At 40.9% G+C, this 24,014-nt stretch overlaps 1 protein-coding gene across 1 annotated transcript in view; it reads left to right on the top strand.

The window, feature by feature from the left end:
- The window catches only part of CTNNBL1 (catenin beta like 1), a 73,252-nt gene that overhangs the window by 5,005 nt on the left and 44,233 nt on the right, over positions 1-24,014 (top strand). The window contains exons 2-4 of the mRNA XM_089673373.1: positions 19,280-19,444; positions 22,482-22,588; positions 22,690-22,831. Of these exons, the coding sequence (XP_089529499.1) occupies positions 19,280-19,444; positions 22,482-22,588; positions 22,690-22,831 (414 nt within the window). The remainder of the gene's footprint in view (positions 1-19,279; positions 19,445-22,481; positions 22,589-22,689; positions 22,832-24,014) is intronic.

The raw sequence follows: 24,014 nt of genomic DNA, 5'->3' as shown, positions 1-24,014 counted from the left end.
GGTGGCAGCTGAATGCACTGCAACTTACTTGTATGTACAGTACACAGCAACATGAGCCCGATACCATTGTATCCGGTGGACACAGCGGATGATGGCCCTCAGGGTATCATGTAATCGCTATGACCAATCATCGCAATCACATGATTACAGTGTAAGCAGAACTGTCTGACTTTACTTTGACAGCTTGCTTACTGTTGCAATGATGTGATTGGCCAACAGCTATCACATAGTACCTGGCACCCTGTACCATGTGATTAGTTATAACCAATCACAGCACCACAAAAGTAAGCCATTCATCACAGTTAAAACTATTATAACAGTGATCATCACGGTTATAAGCAATAATAGTGTAAAAAAAATTAAATCCCTAAACGCCTCCCAGAGTAGTACTATACAGAGTAACTGAAATGACACTGAACTACTCTGACAGTATGTAAATAAAAAAAAAATAAAAGATAAAAAAATGTGTTTTTTTTTTTTTTTTTTTTAATATTGAATACAAAATTATTTATAATATAAATATTTTGTTTATTTTTTTTTTACACACTGTCACTAGTCTGTATCCCTGATCACCACCAGTCATATGATGATGCTGTACTGCAATGGTGACAGCATGTGGATAAAAAAAAAATTTTCATTTTCCAAGAAACTACAACTTCAAAAAACTTGCCATGCCTCTTACTAAATACCTTGGACTGTCTACTTTCCAAAAAAGGGTCTTTTGGGGAATATTTGTACTTTCCTGGCCTCATGCACACTGGATGTTTTTGATGCTGCTTTTAGGAACACAAGTGCTTGACATGCCTAAATACATTACACGTGTTTACACCCCTCAAACGATTTCTGCCAAAAACCCCACTGCCAGGAGGAAAAACGTCTAGCAGAGATAGCAAAAACGTCCCATGTGCATGAGGCATTAGTGCCAGGAAACCTGGAATTCTGTTTTCAATGATGAGGTCTGCATATGAAAGGTGGCCATTTTTGCTATTTAATAATGTGATACGTATGCGGCACTGAGGTTTACTGTATGACAATTGTAAAATGGACTGCCTCAAGACTGTCCATATTTTTAAAAGGGCACCTGTAGCAAACTAGCTCATCAGAGTTGGACGCGGAGTTCCCCTTTTCCTTTTCTTTTAGTGGAAGTATTCCTCAGCCCTCATTCCCTACCCCCTCCCTTCCTGAGAGGCAAACTTTATCTCCTGACAGATGGTGTGGGTCAACCAGGTTAAGACATCCTGATTCCAGGTGCCAGGCAGTCTGCTGAAGTGTAACCTTCGTCACCCAAAACTGTGTAGGCCCACACATAAAACTGACCAGCAATTAATTGAATATTCCTCAGGTCAACTGTATGTTTCATATCATGGAGTATGAAGCTGTTAGTTTTAATTCAGAGTTCCACTGACTCCTCCCAAAACAGCGTAATCAGAGCAACCCCCCTTTCAGAGGGATTTTTTTTAAAAAGGAGACAGGCTAGCAAGCCTGCAAGTTAGAGTTTTTAGAGACACATCTTCTGAGTGTAACATCATAACAGAGGAGATCAAAGACCCTTCCTGCTCTGCACTTGGATCTGCTTACAAACCAAGGCATATTGGCAAGTAACTTAACTCTTTAATTTCCTTATCTCTTTGCTGTACCTTTTTTTTATATGCATATATATATACAGTCATGGCCGAAATTGTTGGCACCCTTGATATTCCTCCAGGAAATCATGTATTTCTCACGAAACGTATTGCATTAACACATGTTTTGCTATACACATGTTTATTCCCTTTGTGTGTATTGGGACAAAACAAAAAAAGGGAGGAAAGAAAGCAAATTCGACATAATGTCACACAAACCTCCAAAAATGGGCTGGACAAAAGTATTGGCACCCTTTCACAACTGCGGATAAATAAGAATGTTACAAGCATGTGATGCTCCTGTAAACTCACCTGGGGCAAGTAACAGGTGTGGGCAATATAGAAATCACACCTGAAAGCAGATAAAAAGGAGAGACGTTCACTTAACCTTTGCATTGTGTGTCTGTCTGTGCCACACTAAGCATGGACAACAGAAAGAGGAGACGAGAACTGTCTGAGGACCTGAGAACCAAAATTGTGGCAAAATATCAACAATCTCAAGGTTACAAGTCCATCTCCAGAGAACTAGATTTGCCTTTGTCCACAGTGCGCAACATTATCAAGAAGTTTGCAACCCATGGCACTGTAGCTAATCTCCCTGGTCGTGGACGGATGAGGAAAATTGATGAAAGATTGCAACGCAGAATAGTCCGGATGGTGGATAAGCAGCCCCAAACATGTTCCAAAGACATTCAAGCTGTCCTGCAGGCTCAGGGAGCATCAGTGTCAGCGCGAACTATCCGTCGACATTTAAATGAAATGAAACGCTATGGCAGGAGACCCAGGAGGACCCCACTGCTGACACAGAGACATAAAAAAGCAAGACTACAGTTTGCCAAAATGTACTTGAGTAAGCCAAAAGCCTTCTGGGAAAACGTCTTGTGGACAGATGAGACCAAGATAGAGCTTTTCGGTAAAGCACATCATTCTACTGTTTACCGAAAACGGAATGAGGCCTACAAAGAACAAAACACAGTACCTACGGTAAAATATGGTGGAGGTTCAATGATGTTTTGGGGTTGTTTTGCTGCCTCTGGCACTGGGTGCCTTGACTGTGTGCAAGGCATCATGAAATCTGAGGATTACCAAAGGATTTTGGGTCGCACTGTAGGGCCCAGTGTCAGAAAGCTGGGTTTGCGTCCAAGATCCTGGGTCTTCCAGCAGGACAATGACCCCAAACATACGTCAAAAAGCACTCAGAAATGGATGGCAAAGAAGCGCTGGAGAGTTCTGAAGTGGCCAGCAATGAGCCCAGATCTAAATCCCATTGAACACCTGTGGAGAGATCTTAAAATTGCTGTTGGGAAAAGGTGTCCTTCCAATAAGAGAGACCTGGAGCTGTTTGCAAAGGAAGAGTGGTCCAAAATTCCGGGTGAGAGGTGTCAGAAGCTTATTGATGGTTATAGGAAGCGACTGATTTCAGTTATGTTTTCCAAAGGGTGTGCAACCAAATATTAAGTTAAGGGTGCCAATACTTTTGTCCAGCCCATTTTTGGGGTTTTGTGTGACATTATGTCATATTTGCTTTTCTGCCTCTGTTTTATATTTGTTCCAATACATACAAAGGGAATAAACATGTGTATAGCAAAACATGTGTTAATGCAATACCTTTTTTGTGTGAAATACTTGATTTTCAGGAAAAATATCAAGGGTGCCAACAATTTCGGCCATGACTGTATATATATATATATATATATATATATATTTATTTTTCGTGACATCTTTGTAAATATTTTATTGCACCTGTTTGACTCTTTTAGTAATAAATCTTTCTTTCTGAAAGTGTTAAACTGTTTCTAAGCGCTTACTTGCAATTCACGAATTCCTGCCTTTGAAGAGACGCTACTGTGTTTGTTTAATCCTCTGCCCAATCGGCCTGCGGTGACCGTATTGGACAGGCGACTTTTCAATCATTATAGTGTTTATTTGATAACGGGAGTTTCCCAGTCTCCGACAAAAGTGGTGGTGGCAGTAGAGGGTTAGTTGCGTAATTAACCCGACCCAGTAACAAGTGCATTCAGGCTGCAGGCACCAATTGTGGTCCATTAGCTGGACAATCGCTGTGCAGGGTGCAGCTGGGTGTGGCCTTGTTACGCGCGTCACACCGCGGTTTTAGATCGGCTGGTCCTTCGGTCACGAGTTTCGTGAGAAGGTCTGGGGTCTGATGCCACGGGCGGGACATATTACTGTTAGTCGCGGTCGTGCGATTGGTGGCGGCGACCGTGCGATCATGACAGCACCCCATTCTAAAATGTGAAAAACTATTCTAATCGTTTTATATAATGCAGCAACATCCACACATGTAGGACACCCAACATTAGAGGTGATTTATTCTTCCAAAGCAAATACACTTCTGCACACTGGTACTGACTAGCATTCAATTTTTCTCCATCACTGAGCTAATGTGCCCCCAGCATTGATGGAGAGGGGCGGGGGAGGGTCAAACTAGGATGCTGTGCAGGCAGCTGACATCCTCCTTATCAACTGATCATGTCATTGGTTGTCAGGATGCCGGCGGCTAGAAGGTCATAATGTTGCACAATGAAAACCTGTGACTTTGTAACTAAAAGGCAGGCTTGTTCCACCCGCTGGCTTGTATACAAGTTTTGGGCAATGTTTAGATATTTTTCCAAGGCACCCTGGTTGAGAGAGGCTGATTTAGAGATTATACTCAGAAGAATAATCTCAAATGGGGTATTTGAATGGGAACAGTCACCTAGGAATCTGCCAAATGACCAATTATTCTCTAGGCTGTCATTCAAGTGTATGGAAGAGAAAGAAACTATTCGTGATTTATCTCCCCCCTATGTGATAAGCTGCAGCATTGTGTGATCATGATTGACAAATTGGCAGTTGTACTACTGAAAATCTTTTATGTAGTAGTTCTCTTTGTTTGGATCGCAGGGTGGATAAAAATCAATGATTTTTTTTAAAAAAAATCAAAAAAATCTGATTTTTTTTTTTTATTTAAATCGGATTTTTTTTATTTAAATCGGATTTTTTTTAAATAAAATGCTTTTTGAGAAAAATATATTACCATCCAAAGGTTATTCCATCATTTAATAAAGATTAGTTTTTTAATTATGTAGAATAAGGCTGTATATGTTTAATTTTTTTGGTAAATAAATTCCATGAATCCATTCACAATGTCATGCTCTTCCAGAGGTTTTTGTAAGATTATTGGGCAGTTTCTCTGCCTACAAGATATTATCACAGATGTTTGGTTTACTTTTGCAGTTCTCAAAACTGAATTTGACTCAGCGGAGATCACATGCCTCTTCTTCACAGCAAAAATGTTATAACATGAACAGAGTTAAGAAAAAGACCTTAATCCTAACTTCTACAAACCTATGAATACAGAATCAACCCCTTCACTGCTAAGTTTCAAGAAGTTCAGTGAATAGAATAGAAACAATATTTTTCTGATTGTTTGGAGTGGAATAGATCTGCACAAGAAGAAAGTGAAACTAAGTGTGAGGAGGAAGGGGCTGACAGTCTAAGTTTCTTAATATATATATATTTTGTTAGTTAACAAACATGGATGTTTGTTTAAGCAGATAACATATGCTGGAATGTTATTGTTTCAGATGAATAAATCTATTTAAATTGTTATTAAGGGAATGATTATTTTTCTCCTTCCTAAGTACAACAGAAAAGTTGTCCAAATACGAATGATTAACCTATTAAACTGGGGATAAAAAAGCTAATATGAAAAGTTGTTATTCTAAAAATCTTCATCTACTTGTATATTAAAGTTATACCACCAAGAATTAGTCTTTATGTAGAAAACTAGGATTTAAATCAAGCCTTACTGACTAGTGATTTAAATCGTGATTTAAATCAGTTTGATTTAAATCAAAGCAACCCTGTTGGATCGTATTATTTTCGATGTGATCAGTCATATTGTAGTAGAGTAAAAGGTCCCAGGCTAATTTCAGCAGCCAGTGAATGATAAAATGGGATTGAATGGTTTTCAATGAAGGCAGAAGTATGGTCAAAATGTTTTATTTCTCCTATGGATCACAGGAGTGCAGTTCATTCTGCACTCCTTTTGAACTGTTTTCAGCCGACAGAGTGCTAAAGTCCACTGTCAGCTGACGTCTTTCAGCTGGTCCAGGCACTGGAGAGATACTGACTTTACAGTCGGGATCCACCCAGATGCCTAGACCAGTAGCTGGTTCAGCTTCTCAGTGAGCCACTGAAAGCCTGAGCCAGCTGCTCCCGCCCCTACACAGACCGGCGCTCCAGTGAGTGTGTGAGACTGACATCCACTGCTCTCTGCTCAGAATGGAGGAAAGAACTGAGCAGTCGGTGGCGTTTGATCACTCAGTTCTCAATCTAGAGCCAACAGGGGACAGATGCAGCAATCTATCTAGGTGATTATAAAGGTTTGTGATAGGGATTTTTTTTTTTTTCTTTTAATCCTATACTTCTGTTAAAGTGGATTTCCTGGTAGCTGTATGCAGCATCATTTAAAAAGCTTAGGCACCAGGATTTACATGACTGTCCTCTCTGAGGCCAGTATCTCATTGCAGGAGTAGATGTGATCACTGGATAATGCCTGAACAAAGGCTCTAGAACACTGGTGCCCAACCTGCTCTCTACTATTGATCTCTTCTAGCCTCGGGTACCACAGGTGCTATATTTTTTTACTCCCACTGGCCACCAAGCCTGAGTCAGTATTTACATTGACTCTGGGGCATGTTCTACTCCCAAAGGCCCACAGTCCAACTAAAGCCCACCCCACTCTTCCCAGTTTCTCAAGGACCGTAGCTGGCCTGCTGTAAAATCTTATACTCAAAAAAGGGGCTGGGAACATTTAGACTTGCAATGGTAGTCAGATGAGGGAAAATTTCAGACAAGCTCAGTAGCTCTGGTGGGGTGGCTTCCCTCAACGGGAACTAAATAGTAGCTCAAACCATAGAAATACAGAAAGGAGCACCAGACCAAAACCGGGAAAGAGTCCAAGATAATTTTATTTGGTAAAAAAAAGTCCTATAATTGCAGCCAACACATTTCAAGGGCAACACCACTCTTTCGTGACTTCACAGATATAGTGTGTATTAGAACCATTATTGAACTCTGCACATGAAGTAACAACTTGACAGCGGTTGCTGTGCAGCAGTTGGGGGTAGCTGGTCTGGTGCTCCTCTCTGTATTTCTGTGGTTTGGACAAAGGCTTTGTCATTCTAAAGAGAAACGCAATATTACTAGAGGGATGACTGTGATGTCCGTGAGAGGCAATAAACAGTATACGTGTTATATTATCAGATCGCTTAGCATAAAAATATATCTGATGTTGGGTTTACTTAACCACTTGTTCACCGCCGTATGTGTATATACAGCCTTTCAGCAAGTGGTTATACCAAATCATGCTTGCAGCATCAGCCATGATCTTGGCACTGTGGGTTTTTTTTTTTTTTACAGCCAGCGATCGGCTGTCGAGTAAAAATAATCACTTTCACAGTACACAGATGGGCTGCCCCTAATAGACTCCTGATTTCTTTCCTTAAAGAGGAACTGTTATTGCCAAAAGCTAACCTTTTAGGACACTTGTTAGACCCCTTTATAGTGGCAATAAAATTTAAACGAAACAAAAGTGTAAAAACAATTTAATAAAAATAGTTAAAAAAAAAATAATAATAATATAAATAAATATATATCACACTGTTCAAAAAAGTTAAAGGAACACTTTTTAATCAGGGTATAGCATCAAGTCAGTTAAGAGGAGATTAAAGGGGGGGGGAGATATGATCAACATATATAAATACATCAGTGGTTCATATAGTGAACTTGGTGTAGAGCTATTCATCCTGAGGTTATCACAGAGGACAAGGGAGCACTCTTTACATCTGGAGGAAAAGAAATTTAATCTCCAAATACGGAAAGGTTTCTTCACAGTGAGAGCTGTGAAAATGTGGAATAGACTCCCTGAAGAGTTGGTTCTGGCCAGCTTAGTGGATTGCTTTAAAAAAGGCCTGGATTCTTTCTTAGATACACAGAATATAACCAGTTACTATTTATAGGTAAAGTTGGTCCAGGGAATATCCAGTTGCTTCTCAGGGGATTAGGAAGGAAATTTTTTCCTTTGCAGGAGCAAATTCTTTCATGCTTTGCTGGGTTTTTTGCCTTCCTCTGGATCAAGAGATTCCAGGAGACAGGCAGCTACTTTAGGAGAGCTGGATAGGGCCGTAGAAGGTCCTTAACCCATCAGCAGGACCAGTATCTGCTCCTTTGTGCAAGGAGGAACAGAATGAGCACTGCCAGAGCCCTACAAAATGACCTCCAGCATGCCACTGGTGTGAATGTCACAGACTTCATGAGGGTGGCCTGAGGGCCTGTCGTCCTCTAGTGGGCCCTGTGCTTTTTGGAGTTTCAGCCATGAGCCATACTCTTCCCCTTCCTCCGGGAATCCACACCTTTTTCCTTTTTCATCTTCTCTCCTTTTTTCTTTTTTCTGTTATGGCCTATTTAGGCTTAGTGTTGTTAGCTCTTTTTAGGCCGAGCCCTACTAAATTTTGCAGCTGTGACCTGGACTCCTTAGTCCTGACCATAGCCAGACCCTGTCAGATAATACGTTGGAGGTTCCTGCCACAGTACTGTATAGTTTCTTTGGCCCTCCAGCCAAAGATTTTTGCCATTGTGATCTTATTTGTTCTCTGTAAATGTGAGCCAGGGCCTTAACCCCACACTTAGGGAATAGTTATTCTTGTTTTGCTTTTTGTTCTCATGAAATTGTCTATTTCTTACCTTTTTTTGTATTTGTGAAACCAATAAAAAGGTTGAAAGTAAAAGCACAGAAAAGTTTTTTAAATACTTGCATTTTTTTTCGTTATAAGTTACTCTTTATCTACTTGCAATGTTCATTTGAACTTGCTAGAAAAATTGATTTGTCAGTTCCCTAATACAGCCCTCACCCTCCTTTCACATCATAGCCATCTCCTGTAATTGAAGTCTGTGCTATCCCAGATCCTCCATCAGTCCCTCGATTTGCAGCATAGTTTGTATGTAGGTGCCAGGCGAGGAATAAAAGTGAATGCTATAGCATGCACTCATACCTGAGTCACTACTGCGACCTACAGACCGACTTCCTGGCGTCTTGAATACTACTTTGATGCGATGGGAAAACCTGGATAATCTTCCTGTAATGTCGGATCTAAATCATATAAATATAGATGAGGATCTGACTTGGAGGCGACTTCCATTAGAGTCTGTGGACACAACTTGGATAGAAGTTGCCTTGAAGTAGTACAGGAACCTTCTCTAATGTTGGAGTGACTTCAGTAGTGCTAATTAAGACCGCTCTCATTGACTAACATGGGAATTCACATGTCATGCGACTTGAGATCTCACAAATTGGAACCCAAGTCACTGCAGTGTGAACCTCAGGGTCTTTGGTTGTCTACACAAGGGTGGCTTTTAAGGGTAAATAACATGCATATACACTGATCAGCCATAACTTCATGAACACCCACCTATTATTGAGTAGGTCCCCCTTGTGCCATTAAAACATCCCTGATCCATCAATGTATGGACTGTACCAGTCATCTGAAGGTATGCCGTGGCATGTGACACCAAGCAGTCGTGTTCAGATCCTTTAAGTCCTGTAAGTTGCGAGGCGGTGCCTCTGTGGATCAGACTTTTTTCCAGCACATCCCACAGATGCTCGGTTGGATTGAGATCTGGAGAGTTTGGAGGCAAAGTCAACACCTCAAACTCACTGTTGTGCTCCGCAAACCATTCTTGAACCATTTTTGCAGTGTGGCAGGGTGCATTATCCTGCTGAAAGTGTCCACTGCCATCAGGGAATACTGTTTCATGCTAGGGCAGTGTACTTGGTACTGTTTCATGCTAGGGCAGTGTACTTGGTCAGCAACAATGTTTAGGTAAGTGTTACACGTCAAGTAACATCCACATGAATAAAAATTCGAATAACCACCTGCACTTAGGTGTGGTGCTAACAATTTGTTGCACTTTCTGCTTGACCCGCTTTTAGGTATGACACCAAAGGTCTTGCTGCCTTCATAGGATTTTACTCACAAACGCATGACATAAATCTGCATACAAAAGGATGCAGATGAGACCGCCTCCAGGTCCACAATTCTCAGCCGGTAGTGTGGGAAGGCCTCATAGCATCCTATAGCTTACACTTTTCGAAGGTCGAGCCCTCTTCAGAGCCAAAGAAGACGTCTTGACTCGAAACCTGTAAGCCATACAATGTTATCAGGGCTTTCCACACCTCTGGCTGAGCACCGTGGACCTGGAGGCGGTCTCTTCTGCATAATTTTGATATGCTGACCTATGTCATGTGTTTTTTGAGTAAAACATTTTATATATTTTTATATAAATCTATTATTGTGATAGTGCATTAGGTTGGTGTGCCCTCTTTTTGTTGTTACATTCACAGGAATGGCAGGACCCAAGGTTTCCCAGCAGAACATTGCCCACAGTATCACACTGCCTCCCCCAGTTTGCCTTTTTCCCATAGGGCATCCTGGTGCCATCTCTTAGTTAAGTGACGCATCCAGCCATCCACATGATGTAGGCCACTTAACCTGTTCTGATGCCCATGTGCCCATTGCAGGCACTTTTAGCTGTGGACATGGGTCAGCATACACAGCCCCATACACAACAAACTGTGATGTCCATTTTTTCTGCTTTCAACACATCAATTTCGGGGACAACATGTTCCCACTGACTTTCAGATGCTATTTAACAAGATAATCAGTGTTATTTACTTGAAGTGATTCTAAAGGCTTACAATTTTTTTTTTAATAAATATATACTTACCTGCTCTGTGTAGTGGCTTTGCACAGATCAGCCCAGATCCTCCTCTTCATGGAGATCCTGGCCTCCCCCTCCCGTCGGGTGCCCCCACAGCAAGCAGCTTGCTATGGGGGCACCTGAGCATGTGCACTCCCCAACCGTTTCTCTGCCGTGGCTCAGCCCTGCCTCCTCTCTTCTCATTGGCTCACTGGCTGTGATTGACAACAACAGCCAATGGCTCCTGCTGCTGTTTCAACCAATGAGGGGATAGCCGAGACTCCAGTGCACATCGCTTGATCGAGGAGGGGCTTAGGTGAGTATTAGGGGGGATGCTGCACAGAAAAGGTTTTTTACCTTCATTCATAGTGTATTAAGGTGAAAAACCTTGAGCCTTTACAACCACTTTAACCTGTCATTGGTCATAAAGATTTGGAAGATTGGTGTATAATGTTGATTTTAAATGATCTGGTGACAGGGAATCCTTTTTTATTTTTTCCATTAAAAGCTTAGACTGAATTGCACTCATTTGACAGTTTTGTTAAAGAGCTAGCAGCTCCCGTTTTCTCATAGCCCTTGTGAAATGCTCACGTTCGAGGAGTCAGATTTTTAATTTTTTTTGTAGTGCAGTTGCTACTTTAGCAAGCTGCCGGAGAAACTGATGTTACAAAATTGAATAATTTACATTCGCAGAGTAAGTGTGAAAAGGGCAATTAAACAGCTTTTTTAGTGCATACATTTTGTTCTTTTTCCTGGTGCACGTAGTGGGCGCATCAGTATGCAAACTGCTTCTAAATTGGTTTTCAAATCATGTCTTGTACCTTGTACCTTCTCCTGCTTCATAACTGTTTAATACCTAATGATTTCACCGGGGGCAGCGAGGAGTTGAAGGTTGATTACAGAAATTACAGGCTGAAACATTAACCTTTGTGAGCTTCTTGCAGACACTTCATCAAGGCAGCGTGGGTTGGAGGCATCGGAGAGATGCATAAGGAGGGCATATGGACCTGGAAGCGCGGGCATTGGAATATCATCTGTTTTGCACGGTCTCAAAAAATCTGTCTTCCCCGCTGTCTTTGGAAGATAAAATTGGTCTTTTCGTGCTTGGTAATTAATAATTTTAATTAAAGCCCGCAAATTGGTCTCAGCGCGGGGAGACGAGCGGACAGAAGGGATCCACTTACACCACCAAATCCTCAGCACTTCATCTGAGCGTCGGTGTAAGCTGGCAGGGCAAGATTAGTGAATGTCTAACGAGGGGCATGAATTATTAATTGGCAAATTACCACTTGCATCCAGAACAAGGCTTGGCCTTGCTCTGTAACCCCCAAGCCGCACGTTTTGATTGCTTGCCTTTGCCGCACCTTTTTATTGAGCAAGGTTATGTTGGGCAGAAAACATTAAACATCTCTCCTTCCCGACTCCTCCAAGCAGATGTCTCTTGTTTGTCTTGTTTCAAAAATAGATACTTGTGTTGGTTTTATTTCCCTTGTGGAGGATTCAGGAGAAGTATTCAGCTGTACAATTATTTAATGTATTTATCTGAAGCTCATGTGATTTGCATATGCGGCAATTATTAGTAAATCCCCGCTCTTTCACTCTTGATTGAAGAACTGAAAATTAAATTACAGACTTAAGATCAGGGGCGGACTGACAACTCATGGGGCCCCTGGGCAATAGGGGATCATGGGGCCCATGTGCCCTTGCCCAAACTCAAAAAAGCCTATGAAAAAGGTACCAGGGGCATCTCATGGGGCCCCCTACTGACCTCGGGCAGTGCCCGAGTTTCCAAATGGTCAGTCCGCCCCTGCTTAAGATGCAGACTAAAGGCTCTTTTAGTTGCTTGGCTTTCCCAGCATGGGGCAACTTTCTGTCTGTGGTGTCCAATAGTCCATCCATCCACAAAGAATATATAGTGTTTGGTAATGCTGACTTTATGATAACAGTCACTAGCCTTTAAACTGAAAATTCTTCCTGCGCCAAAGAAACTAATACAGGATCTACCCTGCTGCTGTGCAATGTGATAAAACACACAAAATGTGACAATTATAAATAAACAGCGCAAACATAGACCTCTAAATATAATCCATCTATAAAGTGCATAATAATACTAAATATATCATAAATAATAGTAGTAGTGAAAGTCCATCATAATAATAAACACCAAAAGTTTGTGAATCACAAAAAATTCGTGTGAAGATAAGAAATCCAAAAATTCTTCAGATGCAAAGAAAACTTCCACCTTCCACCCGTGCAAATCAACATCAATTACACTCACCAGCGGCGCTGAGTGGTGCGTTCCAGCGGCCATCTTTTGGGATCTGTGTATGGGTTTCTCTGTGGAGCTTCTGCTGTACCCTGGAGCTGTGATGTGAGATTCCTGAGGAGGCTGTATATCGCACATTTATTGAAACAACCTCTTCCAGATGGAAAATGAGTCTTTTTAAAGTGGTTGAAATGTGAGTGGCCTTAATCTTTGATTTTATTAATAGTAGCAATTCGCAATATCACACTATCTGAGATTTATTTCTCCCTGGTTGAATGGTGGAGCCTATTCAGAATGATGAGGAATCCTATAGAGTGGATACGAAAGAGGGCTTAGGATCCCTTTAAATCCCTAAAAGGCGTTTCATTCACCAAAAATCTGGTGAGTGTAATTGATGTTGATTTGCACGGGTGGAAGGTGGAAGTTTTCTTTGCATCTGAAGAATTTTTGGATTTCTTATCTTCACACAAATTTTTGGTGATTCACAAACTTTTGGTGTTTATTATTATGATGGACTTTCACTACTAATATTATTTATGATATATTTAGTATTATTATGCACTTTATAGATTGATTATATTTAGAGGTCTATGTTTGCGCTGTTTATTTATAACAGCCACTAGCCTTTACCTTTATTCCATGTGTGATTCATGTGAAACTACCACTTGCTTTGCACAGGAGACACCTGAAGACGCCTTCACGTTGGTTCTAGCCTTTTTTCTGTGACTTACTATTGGCCATTGCTGCCATAAGTGGTCTTGCCATCTAATGAGGATTTTGAAATCTCTGCATATACCTATATATCACAAGTCTGGGGAAGTACCTATTGCATCCTGGGAGTATATTTTATTTTTTTTTGGTTCAGACCTAATTGGCTGTAGTTTCATAGTTGTAAGGTTGAAAAAAGACCTCAATCCATCTAGTTCTATAGAGTGTGTGTGTGTCTACTGCTTCCATCTTCCTGTATATTGTGTTCCATAAGATGCCTATGTAGAAGTTTTTTTAAATTAGCGGCACTTCCTGATGAAACCGATTGTGGAAGGAAGTTTCATATCCTTACTGCGCTAACAGTAATAACCGCTTCTCGTCCAACTTAATTGAGTGACCTGGGACTAGTTTCCTCCCAATGCTGAAATCACCATTAAGATATATGTATACCTCTGATTTCTGTCTCTTCTCCAGGGAAAATACATTTGTTTTCAGTCGTTCCTCATAACTGAGGTCCTCCAGGCCCCTTATTAGTTTTGTTGCCTTTCTTTGGACGCTCTCCATTTCCAGCACATCCTTCCTGAGGATTGGTGACCAGAACTAGACTACATTCTCCAGATGCGGCTGAACTAGAGTTTTGTAAGGCTCCATGTACACTGCAGCTGATAAACTCATGTTTAGGAGCTTTTCTGCGTTTTTTTTTTTTTTTCCAGCAGCCCCTGAACTCTCCCTAATGTTTTCCTATGTGTCGTTCAGGAGTAGATTTGTTCAGCGTTTCAAATGCCAAACGCTTATAAACACAGCTAACCGCGTTTATAAGCATTTGGAATTTTTTTTTAACTCTTCCATTTCCAGATGCTGTCCAGAGCCTTTTTTCATCATGAAAAATGCATGCAGAAGCATTTTCCCGGTACTCAAATGGACCTGGTACACCATACTTTGAGGTTTCGCATGAAAGGAAATATGTTACACTGCTGCAATACTTTTTGCACAGAAATGTGCTGGAACACATCCAAACACCACAAAAAAAGACAGCTAATCTCAACAAATACTATTCTCTCTATCGCTCTCAAAATGTCTGAAATAGTTAATTTTTTTTTACTGTTTTTCAGTGCATTCTGGGCATTTTGGAAGGTCTCCTGAGGTTTTCTTTTAAAATCGCTTCTAAACGCAAATGCTCATAAACGCGGTATGCAAACGCAGCTAAACAGATGGTTTTTAGCCTCTTCACGCCGGCTGCACGTAACTGTGTGGCCTCCTGGTGTCTGGGCCTTGACGCCGAGCGGCCGCACATTTGCGTGCAATTAAAAAAAACACCCTGTGCGCCCCCAGCACACGTGTCCAGTACTCACGGAAAGGTCCTGATCTCCTCTTTCGATCGGGACCTTTCCCGATCATGTGACTGCCGTGACAGCGAATCGCGGTGGTCACATGACCCTAAAACCCCACCCACCTCCCAGCTTCTGAAACCCTTAAAGGGCCAGGAGCCTAAGTGGCAGAGTTCGTTTTCCCTCTGGAGTAAATACCCTTTTGAAGAATGCTAATATTCTACTCGCCTTGCTTGCTGCAGTTTGGCATTGCATGCTGTGCTTGAGTCTGTCATCAACTAGGACGCCCAGATCTTTTTTCCATCTTTAATTCCCCCAGAGGTTCTTCCAACAGCATATAGCTTGCATTCATATTTGTAGCCCCCAAGTGCATTACTTTACTTTTTCCAACATTGAACCTCATTTGCCATGTGTTTGCCCACTCTATTTTATTGAGGTCTTCTTGTGAAGTTGATAAATCCTGTTTTGAAGTTATTGCCCTGCTTAGCTTTGTATCATCAGAAAACACTGAGATTGAACTATTTATCCCATCCTCTGTATCATTGATGAAAACATTAAACAGGATTGATCCCAAGACAGAGTCCTTGGGTTTTCCCCACTTACACTTGCAAGAAAAGGTATGTGAACCCCTTGGGATTACGTGGAGTTTTGCATGAATTGGGCATAAAATGTGCTCTGAACGTCATCTAAGTCACAACAATAAAAGAACACAGTCTGCTGAACATAATACTACACAAACATTAGATGTTGCCATGGATTAATTGCACATAACATGTAAACATTCACAGTGCAGGGAGGAAAAAGTATGTGAGGCCCTAGCTTAATGACTTCTCCCAGAGCTAATTGGAGCCAGGAGTGAGCCAACCTTGACTCCAATCAGTGTGAAGATATTGGATGTGTTGCTGACAGCTGTCCTGCCCTTAAAAAACACACACCTGTTTTGGGTTTACTGGTTTCAAGAAGCACTGTCTGATGTGAACCATGCCTCACAGAAAAGAGCTCTCAGAAGACCTACGATCAAGAATTGTTGACAACTGGAGAAAGTTTAGCACTGTTGCTACTCCTCCCTAGGCGTGGTCATCCTGTAAAAATGACTGCAAGAGCACAGCGCAGAATGCTGCATGAGGTTATTGCTGCCAAAGGAGGGTCAACCAGTTATTAAGTCCAAAGGTTCACATAATTTTTCCTCCCTGCACTGTGAATGTTTACATGTTATGTGCAATTAAACCATGGCAACATCTAATGTTTGTGTAGTATTATGTTGAGCAGACTGTGTTCTTCTATTGTTGTGACTTAGATGACGTTCAGAGCACATTTTATGCCCAATTCATGCAAAACTCCACGTAATCCCAAGGGGTTCACATACTTTTTCTTGCAACTGTATAACCACAGACTATTCAGAAGATTATCACCACCCTTTGGATGCGCCCCTGTAACCAGTTTCTTATCCAGGTACATATACTATTGTCAACTCCAACAGACCTCAATGTCTGGATTTATGACTTACTGAAAAGAAAGCAGGGCCAAACCAGCTATAGGTTTTTGTTAGCAAGAGTTTGAAGTTGTATTGGGGTTGCTGTGTATGAGCAGTGTAGGTGCTTATATTGCCTAAAGTTTTTTCCATATAGCATTCAATACATGTAAATGTAGCATGCTATTGCAAACTTTGGCAAAGTTGTGTGTCAGTGTGGAAAGAGAAGATGAAATCCTGGACCACATCCATTACAATGGATAAGTTGTTTGCCCCCACTTGAAATGCTCCCTAGTTCTCAGTCAAGAGTACTGAATGATGGGTAGTTTGCCCGAAATATGTAGTTTGTTCAAAATATCAAGGCGTTATTCCATGGTTATAAACACAAAAATAGTGAAGCGCTAAAACGAATCCCTACATACGCACACAGTGCATATAATATTAAATGAAAACCATACCTCATAAGTAAAATATATCCGTGACATAAAAAATGTGTCAATAGAAAACCAAATAAAATATTTTCCTTACCCCTAAATTATTTCTTTAAATCATACATTGATAAAAAATAGAAAATCCATGATAATACGAATAAACAGTGATGAAAAAAAAAATATATATAAAAAACTGTGTTAATTAATATATATATATATGTGATAATACCAATAATAAATGTGACACCTAACAAAATAAAAGCATATAAATAGTGAACCTCAATCAAATATACGTGATTGTTGTGAAAAAATTATGCTATTACATAAAAAACCACTAAAACTTGTGATGTTTAGATATAAAAAAGTGTCCATAAATGAACAAACACAGTCCATGCAGTAAGGTGAAAACGACACTCAGTGTTCTTCACTTCTAGTGCTCAAAAAAAAGACAGGGAAGAAATCCTCCAATGGCAGCAATGCCTGCTCACCTCCCCAACTCGACCCGCAAAGGGCCACAAGGCTATATCTCTCCTCCAGGTAATCCTTTGCTTCCAAGCAGCTCAGTAAGGAATCACAGGACCTCCTCTCCACCTCCTCTCAAACGTCATATAGGACACAAACAGAGCTTCCCATAGTGTAATACCATTTATTTCAGACACTGCGTCGTGACTTCATCAGGGTCACGACGCACGTGACGCAACGCGTCGGAACGCTTTTCCCAGCCCAGAGACACATCATTTCCGGTCACGTGGGGACGGATGTCCGAGCACAGCGACCATATTGGTTTCCCTATGTACATGTGAATGCACCCAGGGAATGAGGAGGACTGCATATTACTAACAAAACGCATGTGAGTGGAAACTTTTTGCTATATGGAGTGTCTGAAATAAATGGTATTACACTATGGGAAGCTCTGTTTGTGTCCTATATGACGTTTGAGAGGAGGTGGAGAGGAGGTCCTGTGATTCCTTACTGAGCTGCTTGGAAGCAAAGGATTACCTGGAGGAGAGATATAGCCTTGTGGCCCTTTGCGGGTCGAGTTGGGGAGGTGAGCAGGCATTGCTGCCATTGGAGGATTTCTTCCCTGTCTTTTTTTTGAGCACTAGAAGTGAAGAACACTGAGTGTCGTTTTCACCTTACTGCATGGACTGTGTTTGTTCATTTATGGACACTTTTTTATATCTAAACATCACAAGTTTTAGTGGTTTTTTATGTAATAGCATAATTTTTTCACAACAATCACGTATATTTGATTGAGGTTCACTATTTATATGCTTTTATTTTGTTAGGTGTCACATTTATTATTGGTATTATCACATATATATATATATATATATATATATATATATATATATATATATATATATATATATATATATATATATATATATATATATATATATTAATTAACACAGTTTTTTATATATATATTTTTTTTCATCACTGTTTATTCGTATTATCATGGATTTTCTATTTTTTATCAATGTATGATTTAAAGAAATAATTTAGGGGTAAGGAAAATATTTTATTTGGTTTTCTATTGACACATTTTTTATGTCACGGATATATTTTACTTATGAGGTATGGTTTTCATTTAATATTATATGCACTGTGTGCGTATGTAGGGATTCGTTTTAGCGCTTCACTATTTTTGTGTTTGTTACTTTATCACCTATTGGTTAAGGCAGAGTGATAGCAGCTGTTTAGGATAGGGACTCACCCATACCAAGCGCAGGAGGATATTCCCATTCATTCCATGGTTATAGGCTCCTAAAGGTCAATAAGCAGGGCATAGAGCTTCACCTGTCAACCTAATGTGGAACTCGGGATTCAGCCTCTTCAGTCCAGGATTTAAAGGGACTCTAAATTATTATCTTTATGCTCAAAAATAATCAGTACAAAGCCACAAATTAATGGCCCTGTGATCTATTTTTGATGAACTTAGTTATTCATAAGTCCTTATTGTGTGTGTTCTCCATGAGCCCCGAACCTCTCCATTTCCCCCACTCACTTTTGTTTGGGATGAGCAGTGCATGTTAGTTGTCATGTGCATCTTTTCATAGTCCCTAATCTACCTTGGGAGCGAGGAAGAGAAGGCAGCAATTTTTCTACATACAGTAGAAACATGGAGAATGAACATAGCCACCATCTAACAGGAAGTCGGATCACCACAGAAAAAAAATAATTTCTGAAGAGGCTTAGAGTATTAGAAGGTACTTTTGCATTAAGAATACATACTTGAATAGAATTTTTTTTTTCAAAAGTTTAGTATCACTTTAAGGGAACTCAGGGGAAAATGTGCCCTTTTTGAGGGACATAAGTTAAATCAGAAAATAAATTAGGCATCAACCCATGCTATGTTTTATTGGCTATTAAGGATATTTTGCTATTATTTTGTACAAATATAAATTAAGCCATTTTAGTAGAGGTACTGCAGTGAGTGTTAGCAGTAGCTTCATCCGGACTGGCAGGTGGGATTGGGTTCATTCTACCAACCTATCAGTGCACTATAACTGTGACTAAAAGAGCTAGAAAGTTATTTTTTTTAGCTGGTGGTTAGTATTTCAATGTTTTGATTGGAGAACAGGGTTTGATATGGCATCACTGTACAATTCCTTCCATTCATTGGTCTCAGACTTGATGGGTTTTTTTTTCCTCCCTAACTTTACATTTTTCTGTACTCATTGCAGCCGGACAGGGGTACTAAACGAACAAGAGATGATGACCCTGATGAGGGTAAAGCTCAGAGGAGAGAGAGAGGCCGGAACTGGCACCGAGATGAAGAAAGAGGCACACAGGAAGACGATAAAGCACTAGATAACGCTGATGGAGCACCTAATGCTGATGATGATGAGGTACGTGTTGCTGCCAGTTGTACCAGATGTGTAAAAAAAAAAATGTAAAAAATAAATATATATATATATATATATATATATATATATATATATATATATATATATATATATATATATATATACACACAGCCGGTGTCAAGCTTTATGGAACCATTTCTGTTATTTTCAATGTTCCCTGCCAGTTGTTTCCTAGATCAGTGTTTCTCACCTTTTTTTCAGTCAAGGCACCCTATAAAATTATGGACAATCTCAAGGGCACCCTTTAACATTCTGCACAATGTCAAGGCACCCCATTCTAAAATGTGAAAAATGATTCTAATAGTTTTACATAAGGCAGCAACATCCACATGCATAGGACACCCACTGTTAGAGGTGATTTATTCTTCCAAAGCAGATATTCCTTTGCAAACCGGTACTGACCAGTATTCCAGTGTTTCCCTCACTCACTCAGCTAATGTGACTCAACTGCTGATAAAGAGGGGCAGGGGAAGGGCAAACAAGGATGCTGTGCAGGCACCTGACGTCGTCCTTGTCAAGTAATGATGTAATGGGTTGTTATGATGCCGGAAGCTAAAAGGCAGTCTTGATCCACCTGCTGGCTTGCATGCAATTTTTTAGCAATTTTTAAGCATGTTGCCAAGGCACCCCTACAAAAGCCTGAAGGCACCCTGGTTGAGAAAGGCTCTCCTAGATTAACACTGCTTAGAAAATGCAGGCTGGCTGTAAAGGAATTAAGATATATATATATATATGTGTGTGTGTGTGTGTGTGTGTGTGTGTGTAAATCTGACATTCAGCAATCGTTTAGAGCAGGCACATGTGTGGTAATTGACATTATTTGAGTCACCACCAGAGAATGTTTGGTGAACGTCACATTCACTGCCTTTATAAATAGACCTCTAAAGCAGAACTAAAGTCTGCAATACTTGCCTCTCTTTCAACGGCCCAGGGTCATTTGCTGGCATCTTCCACCAACTTCTTTCAGGTGCTGGGCTGCGGCCATCTTCACTGGCCGTCATGAAATTATATCATACCTACTCTTGCGCAGGAGTTCAGTCATCCCAGCACACGGAATTTGTGTCTGAATGTAAACATAGCTGCATGCGCTCAACTCGGTGTCAATTCTAAAGAAGATTGTTAGGTGTGTAGGTTTATTTTATTGCAGAAGAGACATTGCATGTCTCTTCTGCACCAAAGAGCCCATCTCAGGGGCGGACTGACAACTCATGGGGCCCGCGGGCAATTGGGGATCATGGGGCCCCTGTGTCCTTGCTCAAACTCAAAAAAGCCTATGAAAAAGGTACCAGAGGCATCTCATGGGGCCCCCTACTGACCCCGGGCCCTCGGGCAGTGCCCGAGTTTCCAGATGGTCAGTCCGCCCCTGGCCCGTCTGCTAACAGTTTTTTAATTGGAGACTTTAGTTCTGCTTTAAGTGTCCAAATTCAAAGATTCTGAAATAATTTGCAGCCTCAAACCCTCCCAGAGCAAACTTCAATAAGGAAATAAGTTGCTGACCAAGTGAAATACCTTCAGTTGCTTTTGAATAAAAATGATTACAAAGTATATATGTGTGGAGGAATTGATTCTGCATATGGCCAGCAGCAGGAGTGCATATTGACATACAGGATCCACAGTCCTAACATTGCATACAAGAAGCCGGAATGTAATTATGATGTCATGTGAAGCCAACTTATAGCACTGTTGGACTTTTTTTCCTTCTAGTTTTATGAAGACCAATTATAAGATTGTACTGACTAGCTCCTGACACATATTTTATGTCATGCCAGTAAAAGAAGCCGCCTACATACTGTATATGTGATTTATATTTGTGTATGCGTAACTTAGGCCTAGGTTGTCCTTGATTAAGTGTTAAAAGCATTGGCAGAATTTTATTGATGTCTGTGTCCATTTCTGACTGTTCAGACTGTTCTTATCTAACACAAAATCCATGCATATAAGATTGAGAGGAGAGGAATGAGCTGAACTTCTATGACATATGCAGCTGCATATCTGTTGTGCAAAAAACTCATTTCAGGAAATCACAGCTGGAATGTCAGCAAAGTGAAGAACTGCAGATGCAACCTTTAGAGCATTACTGCTGGTGGCAAATATTGAATTTGAAATGGGCATATGCATTATTTTATATTTTCCTGATTCAAGAGTATATTTTTCATGGTACTACTTAGACACAGCATTTCTAGATAAAATCTAATAAATATATGCAGCGCTGAAAACCAAATAACACATTGAATATAAACAGATATATTTTGCGCTGTGGAGCGCTAAAACTATATTGAAGTGCGATGAACGTCTGTGGATGTTAACTGTGCAGGTAGTGACCTTGATGATATGAATAAGTACATAAGTCCCAAACTCTATATTGAGGAGAAAATCGTGACTCCAGTGATGTAAAAATGAGTGTACATTGCACTAACCAGACAGTTGCGTAATTAAACCACTCCTGGTCCTCTGGATATGGAAAGATGAAAATCCAAGGATCATCTGGCCAACCAACCGAAAGACAGGTTATCAAATGGTCGTCATTCTCCAGGGATCAGGAACGCTCATCCATCCAGCAGGGGGGTCACTCTCAATAACAGGTGCAGAACAGGACAAGAATCCACCTTAAGGGGGGAGCTCGCAATCAAACGAGCCCAAACAGAAAATGCTAATGGTGTAGTATGTTTTATTAATTTCCAAGCAAAGATAGATCCAGATATAAAAGCACTCACAATATGGTGTGACAGAAGTTAAGATGGCTGCCGGCCTGACACGTGGCCTGTGCGGCGTGACGTCACCACCCTGGCTCCTCCCTAACGCGTTTCGTGCCTGAGCACGTTATCAAAGGTCATTGATATTGTTTGCACAGCATTTCTAGATGTTCCCTATAGGACAGCATATCTTCATTATTTTCACTTCAGGTCCACTTTAAATGTGAACGTGGATAAAACCTACTGAAAAATGTTGTTTCAAAAGGTTTTGTAACAGCACAGCTACATGATCTGGTTTTTTTTTTTTGTTTGTTTTTTTTTGTTAGGCGGAACAGTTGGATGAAGGTGCCGTAAAGAAGATGATTCTAACTTTTGAGAAGCGATCATACAAGAACCAGGAGTTGCGTATTAAATTCCCTGACAGTCCTGAGAAGTAAGGATGTCCTTTTTTTTTTTTTTTTTTTTTACCGATTAAGTTCACCTTGTTTTGCTGTACGGGTGTGCACAATATTGACCTCATCTCCCTGATTTTAGGTTCATGGAGTCAGAGCTGGACCTAAATGACATTATACAAGAGATGCACGTTATTGCCACTATACCAGACCTGTATCATCTTCTAGTCGAACTTAATGCTGTGCAGTCTTTGCTTGGCCTGCTGGGACATGAAAATTCTGATATCCTTCAGTGAGACATTTCAGTGAAACCTGGGAGATGAGTGAGCATGTAGAAGAGCTGTATAAGTGGTTGTAAAGGCTCAAGGTTTTTTACCTTCATGCATTCTATGCATAAAGGTAAAAAAAAACCTGTGTGCATCAGTGCCCCCAACCCCCTCAATACTTACCTGAGCCTCATCGCGATCCAGCAATGTGAACGACAGCCTCAACTGTCATGGGTCTCTGTCTCCCCATTGGCTGAGACAGCAAACGGGAACTTTTTGCCCCTGCTGCTGGCAATCACAGCCAGTCAGCCAATGAGGAGGAAGGAGAGGGGGGGGGGACCAGGCTGCGTGAATGGACACCTGGAGCAGCGGGTGCCCCCATAGCAAGCTGCTTACTGTGGGGACACCCAACAGGAGGGAGAGGCCAGGAGAGACTGCGGAGGACCCCAGAAGAGGAGGAACCAGGCTGCTCTGTGCAAAACCACACTATTTTCCCCCAAAAATAAAAAATGAACCTCTAGAATCGCTTTAATAAATATGAAGATTGTCAGGGATGGTTTTTGTGTATATTGGTAGCATTGGTCTGTCACACTTTTTATTATAGGGCAGCACAGTGGCTAAATGGTTAGCACTTCCGCCTGCCGGTACTAGAGTAGTTGGTTCGAATCCCAGCGACAGCACCACCTGCTTGGAGTTTGCTTGTTCTTCCTGTGCCTGGGTGGGTTTCCTCTAGGTACTCCAGTTTCCTCCCACACTCAAAAAAGACATGCTGGTAGGTTATTTGGATCCTGTCCCCAATATCTGTATGTATGAATGTAAGTTAGGGATCTTAGATTGTACGCCCCTTGAGGGTTAGGGACTGGTGTGAATGTACAATATATATGTAAAGCTCTGCGGAAATTGACGGCGCTATGTAAGTACCTGAAATAAATACATAAATTATACTATAAATAAGAGATACCAGTTGAAGCCAGCCTTACCAGTTACAAATTTTATGTCTCAAAAGCAGTAACCAAAAGATACCTGTAAGTCCCTCAAACCTCTTTGGATGCATTTTCCTCCTAATCCTGTGTACACAGTCATCATTGGCCTTTGACATCTACTTTGACCTGGAGATAAGCCCCACCCTGCCAGTCATTCCAGAGCCTAAGCAGCCAATAGATGCTCTGGTAAGGGACTGTTGATTACAAGAGAGAAGCTT

The sequence above is a fragment of the Staurois parvus genome, unplaced genomic scaffold (assembly GCF_062004578.1).
Source record: "Staurois parvus isolate SC_StPar_1 unplaced genomic scaffold, SC_StPar_1.0 ptg000137l, whole genome shotgun sequence".
Lineage (NCBI taxonomy): Eukaryota > Metazoa > Chordata > Amphibia > Anura > Ranidae > Staurois > Staurois parvus.
Note: the sequence above shows the minus strand (reverse complement) of the source record. Positions and strands in the feature narration are given on the sequence as shown.